The sequence below is a fragment of the Cyprinus carpio genome, chromosome A10 (assembly GCF_018340385.1).
Source record: "Cyprinus carpio isolate SPL01 chromosome A10, ASM1834038v1, whole genome shotgun sequence".
Taxonomy (NCBI): domain Eukaryota; kingdom Metazoa; phylum Chordata; class Actinopteri; order Cypriniformes; family Cyprinidae; genus Cyprinus; species Cyprinus carpio.
This window is the reverse complement of record NC_056581.1, coordinates 10,860,607-10,876,350: the sequence shown is the minus strand read 5'-3', so window position 1 is coordinate 10,876,350 and position 15,744 is coordinate 10,860,607. Positions and strand designations below refer to the sequence as shown.

At 35.5% G+C, this 15,744-nt stretch overlaps 2 protein-coding genes across 2 annotated transcripts; both read left to right on the top strand.

Moving 5' to 3' along the window:
- The first annotated feature begins 4,224 nt into the window (after positions 1–4,224).
- On the top strand, positions 4,225–6,557 carry LOC109062763. Its single transcript, XM_042765170.1, has 3 exons — positions 4,225–5,419; positions 5,643–5,966; positions 6,073–6,557. Exons 1-3 carry the CDS (start codon positions 5,164–5,166, stop codon positions 6,393–6,395), a joined length of 903 nt encoding a protein of 300 aa, XP_042621104.1. The 5' UTR covers positions 4,225–5,163; the 3' UTR covers positions 6,396–6,557.
- A 3,033-nt stretch (positions 6,558–9,590) lies between these two features.
- Positions 9,591–13,770, top strand: LOC109062764. Its single transcript, XM_042765169.1, has 5 exons — positions 9,591–9,751; positions 9,975–10,298; positions 10,382–10,660; positions 11,510–11,605; positions 12,878–13,770. Exons 1-5 carry the CDS (start codon positions 9,688–9,690, stop codon positions 13,009–13,011), a joined length of 897 nt encoding a protein of 298 aa, XP_042621103.1. The 5' UTR covers positions 9,591–9,687; the 3' UTR covers positions 13,012–13,770.
- Positions 13,771–15,744: the final 1,974 nt, after the last annotated feature.

The following is a 15,744-nucleotide window of genomic DNA, read 5'->3' as shown; positions in this document are numbered from 1 at the left end:
ACAAGATTAGTTTATTGACTTTTGCAGTGCACATCAGCTCCTTGTGTTCTTGGGCTGGTTTGAACCTTAGACTCTGCTTCCTGAAACCCTCCTGAGGTCGTCAGGAGCCTAGATTAGATAAATGAAGGAATTCTAAAAGCCAGATCACAGGTTTAAATGCCGCACATTCTTTCACTGTTCAAGTCAATCTTTTTCCTTTTTAATAAGTCGATTGATGTTCTTTTATCTGTTTTGCTTTACAAGTCAACGAATTTTCTTCTATAAATGATATTATTGTCTGTGAATTTATGAACTTATAACTAATAAGGTTTTTTCTACTTCTTCGAAATACTGTATTTAATTTTTTCTCCTTAGAACACCTGTTTTTCCTCGCTTCGTTCGTAACATTTCATTTAGACACCTCAGCCTTTCCTGAGGTGTGGTCTACTGGATCGAGACTGTTGTCAAAAACTCATGTACAAATATCTGTGTGTATATGCTTACCTGTTAAGCCAACAAGCACTGATAAAGAATGCACCGCCTCTAGACGTTTAGTTCCTGCTTGTGGACGTGCATGTGCGAGACCACATTGCCGCATATGGCCTATGTCTGGTGTGCGTGGTGGGGCGTGAGATCTGAGTCTGAATGTTCCCCTTTCCTCTTATTTATATTATAGAGGCATTTACTCAAAGCCAAGGGTTTAAACCTCAGTGTATTTTAAGTAATAGTAAGCTTGTAGGCTGTAATTGTGCCTGAGGCAGTCGTGAGACATACTAATGATGTTTACCTGAAAAATCAGGACCTAATCACTTTTATAAGTGTGATTTTATTAAGCTAATTTTATAAATCACCTGTATGGCCCCACTTATGAAACTTTAAAAGTTATAGTAGGGTAAAAAATGTTATGAATTATGAATAATAAGATATTAAACCTTTTGCTCAGCTGTTTTGAATCAGTTAATTGTCATTATGGACGATTTGAATTGTATCAGTAATCTAATCATAAATGATCCCTTCTTGTTTAATTTTACGAATAATGCTTGTGTAAAATTAAAAATCGCCCACCCTGACTGCGGTCACGTTTAGCTTTCTCAGCAAAATTTCCCAGGTAAACTCCAGTTATTTTTAAATAGTAATCCGTATGGTCTGGAGTTTTGTGCAAGTAGGAAAAAGTTCCCCACGTAGATTTTGCTTATGATGAAATTGGTCTCACAAATGAACTGAAAATTCGCATTGTTTGAAAGTGGCTTCTTTGTGAGTAGTACTTCGTACATTTCTGCAATATTGACAGTAAATTTCGCTGAGATTTCGCTAATGTGAACGCAACTTAAAGCCCACTGGAAGATTATCTGTTTCCTCAAAGGATGGTAGCTCAAATTTTTGTAGTTCACAGGAAGTTACCGTAAGACGTCTTCCCTCGCGCGTAATGCGCCTCAGACGCAATTTAAGTTCTTCCCGGCGATCAGGAGACGTGTTTTTACACACGTCATTCTCTCAGACATTTGCCAAAGAAAAGCAAAAATAGTCTGTAAGGGAAATTTCATGATGCAGAGAGCCAGGCTTTGTTCCGCTGAGCTTAGCCCAGCGGGTACGTCTTCAGGTTTCAAATGTATTTTATCAGCACAACTAATTCTTCTAATCTTTTCTGATGGTTTTTCCTCTGAATTAACCTACAGTGAGAGTGGTGTGCAAAATGTTGGCACCTTTTTAATACCTATTTTAGAAAGATAATATTTGCACCTTAAACCCATACCAAAACAGCATCACGTTCTTAAAGGGACAGTTCACCCAAAAATTAAGATTCTGTCATCATGTGCTCATCCTCATGTTCCAGTATTTGCATGATTTCATGGAGCACACCAAAAAAAAAAAAGATGTTTAGAAGAATGTTAATGCTGCACTTTTCCATACAATCTGTAAAAATGACAAAAACACCATAAAAGTGTTTCATATGACTCTGATTCAGGTCTTCTGAAGCCATATAATAGTTTTGAGTGGAGAAATGACAGAAATTTAAGTCATTACTGCATACTTTTATGGTGCTTTTTTTGTGTGTAATTTTGGTCACCATTCACTTTCGTTGTATGGAAAAATGCAGCATGGACATTCTTCAAAATGTCTCTTTTTTTAGTTTTATGCCAGAAAGTAAATCATATTGAATTAGAATGACATGAGGGTGCATAAATGGTGCCAAAATTACATTATTGTGTGAATTACCCCATAAAGATTAATCCCATCTCGCCAGTGTCCCCTCATGATTGTCATTCTTTAATGTGACCCCTGCATATCCAGAGGGTGAAATATGTGTATTTTAACAAATTGTCATTGCTAGCGAGAATTATAATGTGTTGAATGATAACATGGCTTATTTGAACGTCCCCGCATGATGCATCTTTAGAATCTGATCCCATCCCATGATGCACCCATCATGACGTCCACCCCTGTTTTTTCTATTTAGAAGATGCCTCTTAGCAAATTGCCTCTATGAAACAGAAATTCCTATATTAGCTATAAAGATTAAGATATTACCCTTTTGTGCTAGATTGTCTCTTGAATGTAATGGATTTTGTACCTGTATTTTTCTAATTCCAATCCAGTCTTTCTGTATGCGGTGGCTTTATATGGAGGAATTCTAGGCTGCTTCCTTACGTGAATAATTTGTAAAAACTTCCAGTCATCCTTGAGACACAAACCCTGACCTCCGTAATGTGCAGTGCAACTGCCACCATCATATCTAACATTAAATATCTTTCACTTTTACGCATTTAGACCCGAACATGCAATAGCAGCGATCACTGATATCAGTTGCCAAACCTTTCCACATTTCACCTTCTCGACTCGTTTATAGAGTATTAATAACCTTGAATATGCACCCTATCAACGATGAGGATTTTCTCTGTACAAGAATGTACGTTCATGGCTTTAGATGCAGTTGTGGCGCTGTCTTTTTAAACGCTTACCCGAGATCCTGTTCTTGATTCCTCTAAGGAGTTTATACTTGTGTGCTTGATCTGATTATTGTCACTAGTACTGTATGATGCAATGTATGGATCTGATTGTTACAGCCCAGTTGTTGATGCAGCCTTGCCTTACTGATCCCCTGCGTAGAGAGGGACCCCTTTGCCATTGCCCTTCTCACTGAGTCTTATGTCATAACACTGTCTGCTGACGCAAATGTTATTCTTTACACACCTATTAAAGTAACATACATATGAATATGTCTGCCTGCAGTCTTGCTTTCAGATCACGAAAGTCACTGATAGACTCACACATGGAGGGTTTAATCTGACAAGACAAGAATCCTTTTCATTCAGAAAAAGTAGATTCTGACAATAGATTTTTTGTTTAGTTAACCATTATTATTATTATTATTTATTTTTATTTTGTATTTCTTTTTAAATGTATTTACCGTATGCATTTTATTTCCTTTTTTAGCTTGCCATTAAAATTCATAGTTGTATTTTATTCATTAAAAATGTAAAATATGAATTAAACAATAACATTTACAATAATGATGCTAATGATAATTTTTTATAAAACTAGTAATTAAATTAACTTAAGCTTGGCAATAAAATACAGTTTTATTTAAATAATTAAAATTATTATAATTAAATTAAGATATTTTGTTAATTCTACATTAATTTGGGGGCTGTAAATAATTCATAATACCAATATATTAACAGTAATACAAGTAATATTTATCACTGTTGTTAACAACATTAAAATACCCATAACACAAAAAAAGTTGTTGCGAAAAGAGATTCTGTGGTTCACTTATTTAAGCGAGTGCATTTGGTGGTAGAGCACATTATTATGTACAGGTACCACCTACATTCATTTTGGAACCAAAAGTGTAAATTTGAAGTACAGACTCTGCATACAGTGATTACAATGATGTCTTTACTGGCTCTTCGCCACCTGATTCTTACTATCTTCAGCTTCACGCTGTGTGTATGTGAGGGTAAGTAACTGATATTTATGGGGAATTATTTGTGGGGAATATAATTATTAATAATAATAATAGAAAATTGTTTGATTTAATGTGAAGAATACTCTTGAAAACAAAGTTTCTGGCTACTGTAGAACCTAAAAGTGTTTACAGTCTGATGCTATTAGATGCTTTTCTTTTTTAGAAAACCATATTTGTTTAAAATAAATCTATACAACTTGCAGATTTCTATTAAAGACTATTTTAATGTTTATTTTTTATTGAAAAAATAAAATGTTTTATTCTGTTTTATATATTTTGGGGGGAACAAATGCAAAATAATTTCTTTTTAAGAAAAAAATTGCACTAAAATACCTTTTTATTTCAATTTACAGGTGTGTTGGTTTTCAGAGCAGTAAAAGGAGAAACTGTTCATCTGCCCTGCCACTCACGCTCTTACAACAGTGATCTTGTTTCTGTAAAGTGGAGAAAAAATAGAGCAGATGGTGTTTGTGAATGGATTATTGGTAATATTGCTGGATCTCTTACCAGAGACTGCAATCTTCGTTTTACGTTCAACAGAAAGTCTTTTACACTAAGCATAGAAAACATTCAGCTCAGTGACTCTGGTAATTATAGCTGTAAAACAACAAGAAATCCACCACCATCTTGGCACAAAAGCTCATGTCTAATACTTCAAGGTGATTGTTACTTTCATAAATATTTATTTATTTGAAATGTCCGATTGTTGTAGACCATCACCTAGATGTCCCTATGTGCAATAATAGTCATATTAACCAAGTCACACTATGAATACCTGAGCTCATGCTGGTTCATTTCCCTCCGCTCCAGTTGGTCCACATCTGTCATTGCAGAAACTGAACAGCAGTAATGACACCTGTGTCCATCTGCTCTGTTTTTTGGAGAGTCTGAAATCTTGAGCAGGTGAACTTCACCTGAAGCCGAGAGGGTCAAAGGTCACTTCATCCATTCACATGAACAGCGAGCTGCGTCTGTGTAAACCTGACTGGAGTGAAGGAGACACAATCACCTGTTACACCAATTACTCAAGCACACAAACCCAAAGTACACAACCTGGGTTGTAATAAGCCAAGCAAAGTGAACTGAACTTGACAGCCAATGATCATCATGTAGTTTCATTGTATAGAGAGAAAGATTTCACATTTCGATTTGTATCAAAGTGAATCTCTGAAGTGTTTGACATAGTGACATAGTGACGTGACATACAGCCAAGTATGGTGACCCATACTCAGAATTTGTGCTCTGCATTTAACCCATCCAAAGTGTACACACACACAGTGAACAAACGGACCAACGGAAGTAAAGTGGGGGGGTTTTTTGACTTGGGATCTAGATTGTGGGTGGGTGTATGGCCAGGAAGTTCATTATTCGAGTGCAGATTTGTCAAACACACTGAGCCCAACAACATGTTTTTAAAATGGACTACAAACTGTCTTTTATTTTTGACTTTAATTTATCTTCCACACACAGGTAAGAGACTTCAATTCTGTTTACCTCTCCTTTTTATTTAGAGCAAAGAAGTTTCATCTAGGCTAATGTCTCAGTTAATTACATTGATGTGTTTAAAAATATATCTCATATGTGGTAGATTTTCTGTACTTAAGTATCTTTCACAACCGATGTGATATGTGTACTGTGTATCTGAAGCGACCATTATGCTGTTGGCTACACTGAAATTTGTCTCAATTCACAGGAGGATGGAATGTTTCCTCAGTAATCATCGGAGAAACTGTGCATCTGTCCTGCCACTCACCCCCTAAACACACTTATTCTTTTGAAATAGAGTGGACAAAAAATGGAACAAATAGTAACACTACTTGTAAATGGAGGATAAATAAAGGTATTATATCTTCCTTAAATACATGCGATCCTCGTTTTACATTCACCAAAGAGCCTTTCCAAATTAATATAAAAGACGTTCAGCACAATGACTCCGGTATTCACAGCTGTAAAATGACAATAATAGTTCCACCACCATCACTGGACTACTTCACAAATATGACACTCCAAGTTGTAGGTGAGTGCCGTTCTTAAATTGTTTATTTTTTTTGAACTGTCCATTTGATGTAGACCGTTATACCAAGATGTCAGTAATAGACAATTTCCATCTTCCTCTGCTGCAGTTGGTCCTCATCTGTCATTGCAGAAACTGAACAGCAGTAATGACACCTGTGTCCTTCTGCTCTGCTCTGTGGAGGATCTGAAGCCTGAGCAGGTGAACTTCACCTGGAGCCGGGGTGAAAGGTCACTTCATCCATTCACATCTTATGCCTTGAACAGCGAGCTGCGTCTGTGTAAACCTGACTGGAGTGAAGGAGACACAATCACCTGTTACGCCAAATACTCAAGCACACAAACACAAAAAAGTATACAACTCACCTCAGAGACAACTTCTGACATAGGTGGGTCATTTTATCTCCCTGTCACATTAACCAGGACAATCTAGAGCATTTAATTTAATGCAACACTATGATTGACAATTCAGCAAATTTACACTAATTACTTTCAGCCCACCAAACTGCTAGTTGAAGAAAATCACACACATACCTGTTAAAATGTTATAAATATAGAGCAGTTTGATTAAATAACGGCTTCAACTTTAACCAGACTAAAATACATACGTGATGTGAAGGATCATATATGCGCGTATGCCTGTGTACCTCCAAATACTTAATTTTTTAACAAAAATGTTTTAATAGTTTCTTAAGCAATTCTGTGAATAAGTCTTTGGTTATTACTAAAAACTAAACAAATGCAAAGCAAAAATGCAAATACATTAATTTTAGTACATAAATTAGAAATAGCATTCTAAATTACAGTAGGATTGTCACTTTGATGGTCTCTAGCAGACTGCTTGGTTCAATCAGAAGAGATAGTTGCTCTTTTCCTTTAGTCTGTTAAAAACATTCATTTGTCTGATGTTTATGATTTGATCGAACCCTGTTTGTGACCATTACAGTTGTTGACGGTGTGCTGTTCCAGCTGCTGACCATCTCGTGCAGTGCTGCTGCAGGCCTCATCCTCTGCATCATCCTCACAGTAGTTATTTGCAAATGCGAGTATGATTATATTTGACTCTTTAACAGTTATTACAACTCAGATTACTTCAGTTTATTGAAACTACAGGGGGAAAATAATAACAAATAACTGTGACTGATAAAAAAAAAAGTTTTTTTTATAGTTATGTTAACAACACATCAGCATCCTTCTCTATGTCTAGTTCTGCTTTCTGTCACCAAGATGTCAAACTCTTACAAACAGGACAATATCTGAAAAAAATATCTGAAAAGGTGCATGAACTTGTCTGTTTGTAGCAAATGGTGAACCAAAAATTAAAAAAGCTAAAAGATGATAGGACAGTTGCTAGTCCTCCTAGCTGATCTATTCTTCCTGGTCTAGGTAAAAAAAAAAAAAGCAGGTGAACTTCACCTGGAGCCGAGAGGGTCAAAGGTCACTTCATCCATTCACATCTTATCCCATGAACAGTGAGCTGCGTCTGTGTAAACCTGACTGGAGTGAAGGAGACACAATCACCTGTTACACCAACTACTCAAGCACACAAACACAAAGAAGTACACAACTCACCTCAATATATGCTTCTGACACAGGTGGGTCATTGTTACTGCCTGTCTCTTTAACCAGGACAAACGAGAGTACAGTGTACCAGTTCAGCAAAGCTGTTCAATGGCCTTTAAACTTTCTAAGGAAATGAATTACAATTATTTCATAATTATAAACCTGCTGCCGTGTATCATCAGCATAAGAGCATCAGAAGAGAGGAGGCAAACTAAACAATAAAATCCTACATGATTGTTAACCGAGATGCTGTAATATATATTTTTTAAATGATAGTTTTTTATGGCTGTTTTTTGTTTTCTAGAAATTGAATGTGAACTAATTTTCCTTGATTGTTGTTAAAATCACAATATTTGTTTTATGTACTCAGTATTACTTCTAAATAAATGTCTAATATAAAAATAATTTTCTTGTCCAGTGATTGCATAAAACCAAACCTTTTTAATAAAATGAAAGCTGAAGGTGTCATATGACTCTAAATTTGGTGTCCTGCGTCATTTAAAGGAATAGTTCCCAAAAAAAAAAATTGTCATAATTTCCTCACCATGGTAATGTTGCAAAACTCTTAAGAATTAATTTATTTTGTAAAACATTAAAGAAAATATTTTGAGAAATTAGAATTATTATCCATGTAATAAAAGTCAATGATCAGCAAAACAGTTCTTCAAAATATATTTTCTTTTATGTTCCACAGAAGAGGGGAAAAAAGAACTAGATACAGATTTAGAATGACATGAGGGTGAGTAAATGATGACAGAATTTTTATTTTTGGGTTGTTCTTTTTTTTCATGTTTTCTGGGTTGATACTGTAGATGCACCTAGTGACCCAATTATAGCACTTAAACAAAGAAAAAGTCAGATTTTCATGTCACCTTTAAGAGGCCTATAAATCATCCTCATAAGATCTTTTTTAATGCTTCCAAAAACAAACAACAAAATATTTGTAACTTTAATAATTACATTCTATGATTACTGTAGATAATACTTCAGTGCAGCAAATTCATTGCCATTTTGACAAAATTTGTCGTTGTACAGAACAGATGAGTTTTTGCAGGTGTTTGGGGGTGTCATTTTTTTTTTAAACAATACATTCATTTGTCAAAACAAGACTACAGAAGAATTGTATTGAATGAGATTTTTAAACGTCAGTATCCCATGTAGTCCCGTCCTTCAGTACAGCAGAATGAACACAGACGTCTGTGTCTCACAGGCCACGGAGAACAGCCACCGATTCACAAACCATGAAGATGAGCATTTTAGCCTTTCGCTTCTGCTAAGCAAATGTTTTAAATCCATTCATCATTGTTTATGAGATACACAAATCATGGAGCACAGAATGCAGTGACAGTATGGCGTCAGATATGTATTGATCTAGCTTAGGTTTTCAAATGTAAATAATTCAGAAGTATATTCATGGGTGTAGTAGTAATTATCACAGTGACAAGTTTTTTCATAAATTATGAGATTTATAAAAGTTATCGAAATGTGAAATCTTTCTCCCTATACAATGAAAATACATGTTGATCATTGGCTTTCAAGTTCAGTTCGCTTTGCTTGGCTTATTACAACCCTGGTTCCTTTGCATACTTAACTAAAATTACACTGCTAGGTCCCTGGTGCCCCCTCAAACCATTAAGAGCATGACGCCTCTGTCCGTTCCAGTGGGAGGTTAGTGTGAAGACTGAGCATTCAGAGCAGATTGTGAAATTCTGTGGTCTCCCTTTCAAGAATGCTTTTATGGAAAGCAGAACCTCTGATAGAAGAAAGAGAAAAACAGAAAACAGACTATGTTTTACCCTCCGTGTTTCAAAAGGATATGCATTTTTAGTGCTCTATATTTCCATTTCCTCTTTGTCACTGAGTACACAACAACAAAGACAATGAGTTAGAAATATTTCATTCAAGATAAAAGACATTCTGTTCACAGGAACAGTTGATGTTTATAAACAGTCATTTCAGAATGGTGGCAAGCAATGAAAGTGATGGTTACGTCCATTTTAAATAAGAACAATTCGTATCAAAGTGAATCTCTGAAGTGTTTGACCAACGGAAGTAGGATTTTTTTTTCTTCTTTTGACTTGTGATCTAGATTGTGGGTGGGTGTATGGCCAGGAAGTTCATCATTCGAGTGCAGATGTGTCGAACACACTGAGCGCAACAACATGTTTTTAAAATGGACTACAAACTGTCTTTTATTTTTGACTTTAATTTATCTTCCACACACAGGTAAGAGACTTCAATTCTGTTTACCTCTCCTTTTTATTTAGAGCAAAGAAGTTTCATCTAGGCTAATGTCTCAGTTAATTACATTTATTGGTTTAAAAATGTATCTTATATGTGGTAGATTTTCTGTACTTAAGTATCTTTCACAACCGATGTGATATGTGTACTGTGTATCTGAAGCGACCATTATGCTGTTGGCTACACTGAAATTTGTCTCAATTCACAGGAGGATGGAATGTTTCCTCAGTAATCATCGGAGAAACTGTGCATCTGTCCTGCCACTCACCCCCTAAACACACTTATTCTTTTGAAATAGAGTGGACAAAAAATGGAACAAATAGTAACACTACTTGTAAATGGAGGATAAATAAAGGTATTATATCTTCCTTAAATACATGCGATCCTCGTTTTACATTCACCAAAGAGCCTTTCGAAATTAATATAAAAGACGTTCAGCCCAGTGACTCTGGTATTCACAGCTGTAAAATGACAATAATAATTCCACCACCATCACTGGTCTACTTCACAAATATGACACTCCAAGTTGTAGGTGAGTGCCGTTCATAAATTGTTTATTTTTTTTGAACTGTCCATTTGATGTAGACCGTCCATTTCCATCTTCCTCTGCTGCAGTTGGTCCTCATCTGTCATTGCAGAAACTGAACAGCAGTAATGACACCTGTGTCCTTCTGCTCTGCTCTGTGGAGGATCTGAAGCCTGAGCAGGTGAACTTCACCTGGAGCCGGGGTGAAAGGTCACTTCATCCATTCACATCTTATGCCATGAACAGCGAGCTGCGTCTGTGTAAACCTGACTGGAGTGAAGGAGACACAATCACCTGTTACGCCAAATACTCAAGCACACAAACCCAAAAAAGTATACAACTCACCTCAGAGACAACTTCTGACATAGGTGGGTCATTTTATCTCCCTATCACATTAACCAGGACAATCTAGAGCATAATATTTAATTTAGTTCAACACTATGATTGACAAATCAGCAAATTTCCACTAATTACCTACTTTCAGCCCACCAAACTGCTAGTTGAAGAAAATCACACACAATACTGTTTAAATATTAGAAATATAGAGCAGTTTGATTAAATAAGGGCTTCGACTTTAACCAGACTAAAACACATACGTGATGTAAAGGATCATATATGTGACCCTGGACCACAAAACCATTCTTAAGTGTCAATTTTTCGAAATTGAGATTTATACATCATCTGAAAGCTGAATAAATAAGCTTTCCATCGATGTTAGGATTGGACAATATTTGGCCGTGATACAACTATTTGAAAATCTGGAACCTGAGGGTGCAAAACAATCTAAATACTGAGAAAATCGTGTCCAAATGAATTCTTAGAAATGCATATTACTAAACAAAAATGAAGTTTTTATATATATTTACAGTAGGAAATTTACAAAATATCTTCATGGAATATGATCTTTACTTAATATGTTATTATTGTATATGTGTTATGTGTTATAATATGTGTTATTACTAAAAACTAAACAAATGCAAAGCAAAAATGGAAATACATTAATTTTAGTACATGAATTAGAAATAGCATTCTAAATTACGTTTAGAATTAGAATTAGAATTAGAATTAGAATTAGAATTAGATCGTCACTGTGATGGTCTCTAGTAGACTGCTTGGTTCAATCAGGAGAGATTGTTGCTCTTTTCCTTTAGTCTGTTAAAAACATTCATCTGTCTGATGTTTATGATTTGATCGAACCCTGTTTGTGACCATTACAGTTTTTAACGGTGTGCTGTTCCAGCTGCTGACCATCTCATGCAGTGCTGCTGCAGGCCTCATCCTCTGCATCATCCTCACAGTAGTTATTTGCAAATGTAAGTATGATTATATTTGACTCTTTAACAGTTATTACATATATATAAAGTTATGTTTTTTTCCTGTCATATGTTTCACAATAATCCAAGTTAAGAAAGGGTTTGATAGTTTAAAAAAAGAAGGTGAGAATTTGATGGAAACAATGACTGTTTCCTTTCCTCTGTTCAAGCACCTCTCTTGCTCTCACAATACATCAGCATCCTTCTCTATGTCTAGTTCTGCTTTCTGTCTCCAAGATCTCAAAATCTTACAAACAGGACAATATCTGAAAAAATATATATATATCTGAAAAGGTGCATGAATGTCTGTTTGTAGCACATGGTGAACCAAAAACTAAAAAAGCTAAAAGATGGTAGGATGGTTTGCTAGTCCTCCTAGCTGATCTAGTCTTCTTGGTCTAGGTAAAAAAAAAAAAAAAACGAAAGAAAAAACACTCAAAACCCAGTCAGCAGGAGAGGTGAAACCCAGCTTGATGAGTTTGGAAGACCTGTTTAATCCAGTTAAAAACAAGCTCGCTGCATTTATGTCTTTCAGCAGGGAATAGCCTACTGCTAAAACCAAGTTACCACAATTTAACAAAACATACAACAATACGTCTAGTAGCCATTTACATAGGGAAAGTAAACAAGAATGTCCTGAGGTTGTTGTATTCGTCTACTGATGTATTAATAGTCCTTACGGATCATTAAAAACAAAGCTCTCAATTCGATATATATTGAAAACCTATTTTTATAGGCCTCCACTAGATGGCGACAAAGCGAAAAAAAAAAACTGAAACTGGCCTCAGTTGGTTGGCTGGTTTTAGCTGGTCTTCAGGGCTGGTCATAGCTGGTTTGCAAGCTGGTTTTGGAGGGGCTTTGACCCCCTCCTTAGCTGGTCGGCTGTTTTAAGCTTGTCAGGCTGGGAGACCAGTAGGTAAAACCAGCTGAACACCAGTGTGGCCAGGCTGGGAGATCATCTTGACCAGCTTTAACCAGCTGAGGCCAGTCAATCAGAACAGGAAATTTCCACCAAAATATAAGTTACTGCAGTAAACTAAAATTATCATCAAAAAAATATATTTTTGCACTGTTTAAAAAGAGACAGAGCAGGTAATTTTATATAATTTTACAGTTGAGGCAATTATCAGTTTATTTCGATATGTTAAATTAACCTAACATTTTTTTTTTTTTAAATCTGTTAATAGAATTATGTTTCTGGTCTGTGTTCATTGTATTTGTATATGTTTGTTTTTCTTTTCTGTCTAACATGGTGTCTGTTTAATGTTGTAGGCAGAAAGCGAGACGAACATGGATCTTTAATGTTCAACAATAAAGTCTATGAGAACTTCAGTTTCGCCATGTTCCGTCAGAACTCACAGTCCAATGACAAACCACAGCCAGAAGAGAGTATTTATGAGAACTAGATGCTGCTGCTGCTGCTTATATAACCTTTGCTTTAAAGCCAGATCTGCCCAGTTGTTATGAAAGCAGTATGATAGGCAAAAGTGTGTTAAGTGGTTTTGCTAAGATGGTGCACTTGGAATATGAAGCAAACGGTCACTGCATTGTTTACAATCCATATTTTTTCAAGTAACTCTTTTCATTGTGTTTGAGCACTTTAGGTGCACTGAACTATTATGTCTGTTAAATTAATTTAATTTAACTATGATAATGAGCAGGGGTCTCATATCCATTTCTCAGATACAATGCAAAGGCATTATTATTTTTGTTGTAAGAGTTTTGTTTTTGATATGGTATTTAGACTGACTATATTGCAATATTACATTACTTGTAAATAAGTAATACATTAGAAGTCTTTTCAAAGCCTCTTTTCGCACTATTTCACTTTCTTTATACTCTGATCAAATTTGGGTTGCAATGAAAAATGCCAAAATCATTTTAGTTCACATAGTTTGAGCAAAGTTATCTTCTATTCTAAGTACATGCCTATGGTTTATTTAATAAAAATGTTTATATTTAGAAACTTTGGTCTCTTTAGCACTGGGTGCTTCACAGATCTGAAATGAAATTTCTCTAATTTGTCTCAGTGGGAATTTAGATTGTATTCTTATTTATTTTATTCAATGTTTGTAAAGTACAGTATGTATGAGTCAGTCATTTGTTAGGATGTGTCTATTCATTTCCTCTTTGTAACTACAAAAATGAATTTGATGGGATCCAGATGATGTTTCTGTCGACTGTTCATAACCAATGCTTTACTTAAAGAGGTAATCACCACCTCAGCCCTTTTCACAGCATGAGACACTGTGAGATGCAAAACGCACAACGCTTTCTGTTAGAGAGATGGTGAGTGTGTGATTCTTATGAAGATATTTATAAAGTATTATAAATATGAATATGATGTTATATTAAAAACAGTAGGTTTTCATATCACTCTGTGTAAAAAAAAAAAAAAGTACCAAAAGGGATAGTTCAGACAAAAACATAAATTCTGTCATCATTTAGGCTACTCACCCTCATGTTGTTGCAAACCTATTCTCTTTTTTCTTTCTTTTTTTCCCCAGTGTTTTTTTTTTTTTTTTTTTTTTTTTTTTGATCTGTTGTGGATACTAGTCAAGTCAAGTCAAGTCAAGTTGAGCTTTATTGTCATTTCGCTACATATGTGGACATACAGTGGAACAAAATGTCGTGCCTCACAAGACCACGGTGCAACATAAATACAGACATACAACCAGAGTCGGCGTCAGAGCAGATCTACTGGAGGGGCATTGGATCATGCACGGGGGGGGGGCACTGTCGTTTGATAAATATTTTTTTGACGCATTGGCAACATCATAGTAGCATGGAAATCCAGACCTAAATCTGAAAGATCTATATAGAATGACAATGAATGATTTAGACTTGGGGTTTTATCTAAAAGAGGAACAGAAGACAGCGCTGAAATTTGCTGTTTTGCCGACCGGATACGGCACCAATGATCTATATAGAATGACATTCTACCCTAGAATGTTAGCTCTAATGATCTATCTATATAGAATGTCATTAGGCCTATATAATTTTTTTTTTTTTACCTGTCTTGATTCCTAATACACAACATATGACGATTGTTAGGTTAAACGTTCAGAATACGATTCCATATAAGGTTAGTATAGACCTAGTTCAGCACGTCAGCGAATGGACAGCAACTCAAGTAGCACGTAGTAGCCTATTCTCGCGTTCTACGAGTTCAGTAGCTTACATTTTTGTGAAAATGTACATTTTTGGGAAACGCGCGAGGAATTGCGGATAACGGTTATAACCTTGCACGTAGAGAGCGCTTTTAAGAGCTAAGATAGACTAGGCTACATCGATACCGGGAAACCCGGCCCAGAACAGATAGCCAAAACAAAGTGGTTCCCAAACTTTTCCATTCCACGACCCCACCTAGACAAGTATAATCTATTTCACGACCCACCAAAATATTTGAGATAAAAAAAAAAAAAAAAAAAAAACCAATTGACATTACTTTAAGCCTAATCTTAATTAAAAGTTTGATTTAAGAAAAGTAACCATTTTATTTTAGTGTACAACTGTAAAATTTCACTATAATATTTAAGTTTTAATTTCTTTGTTTACATATGTTAAAATATGATCCGTCCATAAAAACGTGAAACAGGCTCAGTGAACTGTAATCTGCGCTGCGGGTTTGTTAAAACTCATCGCGGGGTTCAGCGCAGAAAATGCATTCATGGTCCTTCCGTGTGTGTGTGTGTGTGTGTAAGGGAGAGCGACGCACAATCCAACACTTTTTTAGGAAAGCATAAGAAGTAAAGCAGAACTATCTAAAACAGTTTGGAGATTTGAATAATTGTGAAATAGGTAAAAATAATACACAGATGCGACTCATTTTAAATGAACACTAAAAAAACGAGATGACAAATTTACTTCAGTCAGAAATTTGCTTTTGCAATGGTTAATGGTCAGCAATATCTTTCAATATTCTTCTTTTCTCTATATAGAGATGATATGTCAAGGAAACATTGCGAAATTTTATAAATTTTGTTATGTGGAAATGTTTAAATCTTGTAGTGTTACAATTAACCCTACGTTTATACCCTGCATGTGAAATGCTTTTTACAGTCTGTTTCCCGAACAAAAACAGTGCAGTTCAAACAGACGATAGAAATGAATGAACATAGCCTACCTGAAACCATTTC

What these genes read in the sequence shown, in the direction of transcription:
- LOC109062763 (XM_042765170.1), top strand. Translation starts at nt 5,164, where the DNA reads ATGGTGACCCATACTCAGAATTTGTGCTCTGCATTTAACCCATCCAAA. An exon ending in AATTTATCTTCCACACACAG is followed by an intron (nt 5,420 to 5,642) that starts GTAAGAGACTTC and finishes CTCAATTCACAG; the next exon opens with GAGGATGGAATGTTTCCTCA. An exon ending in TATGACACTCCAAGTTGTAG is followed by an intron (nt 5,967 to 6,072) that starts GTGAGTGCCGTT and finishes CCTCTGCTGCAG; the next exon opens with TTGGTCCTCATCTGTCATTG.
- LOC109062764 (XM_042765169.1), top strand. Translation starts at nt 9,688, where the DNA reads ATGTTTTTAAAATGGACTACAAACTGTCTTTTATTTTTGACTTTAATT. An exon ending in AATTTATCTTCCACACACAG is followed by an intron (nt 9,752 to 9,974) that starts GTAAGAGACTTC and finishes CTCAATTCACAG; the next exon opens with GAGGATGGAATGTTTCCTCA. An exon ending in AGAGACAACTTCTGACATAG is followed by an intron (nt 10,661 to 11,509) that starts GTGGGTCATTTT and finishes TGACCATTACAG; the next exon opens with TTTTTAACGGTGTGCTGTTC.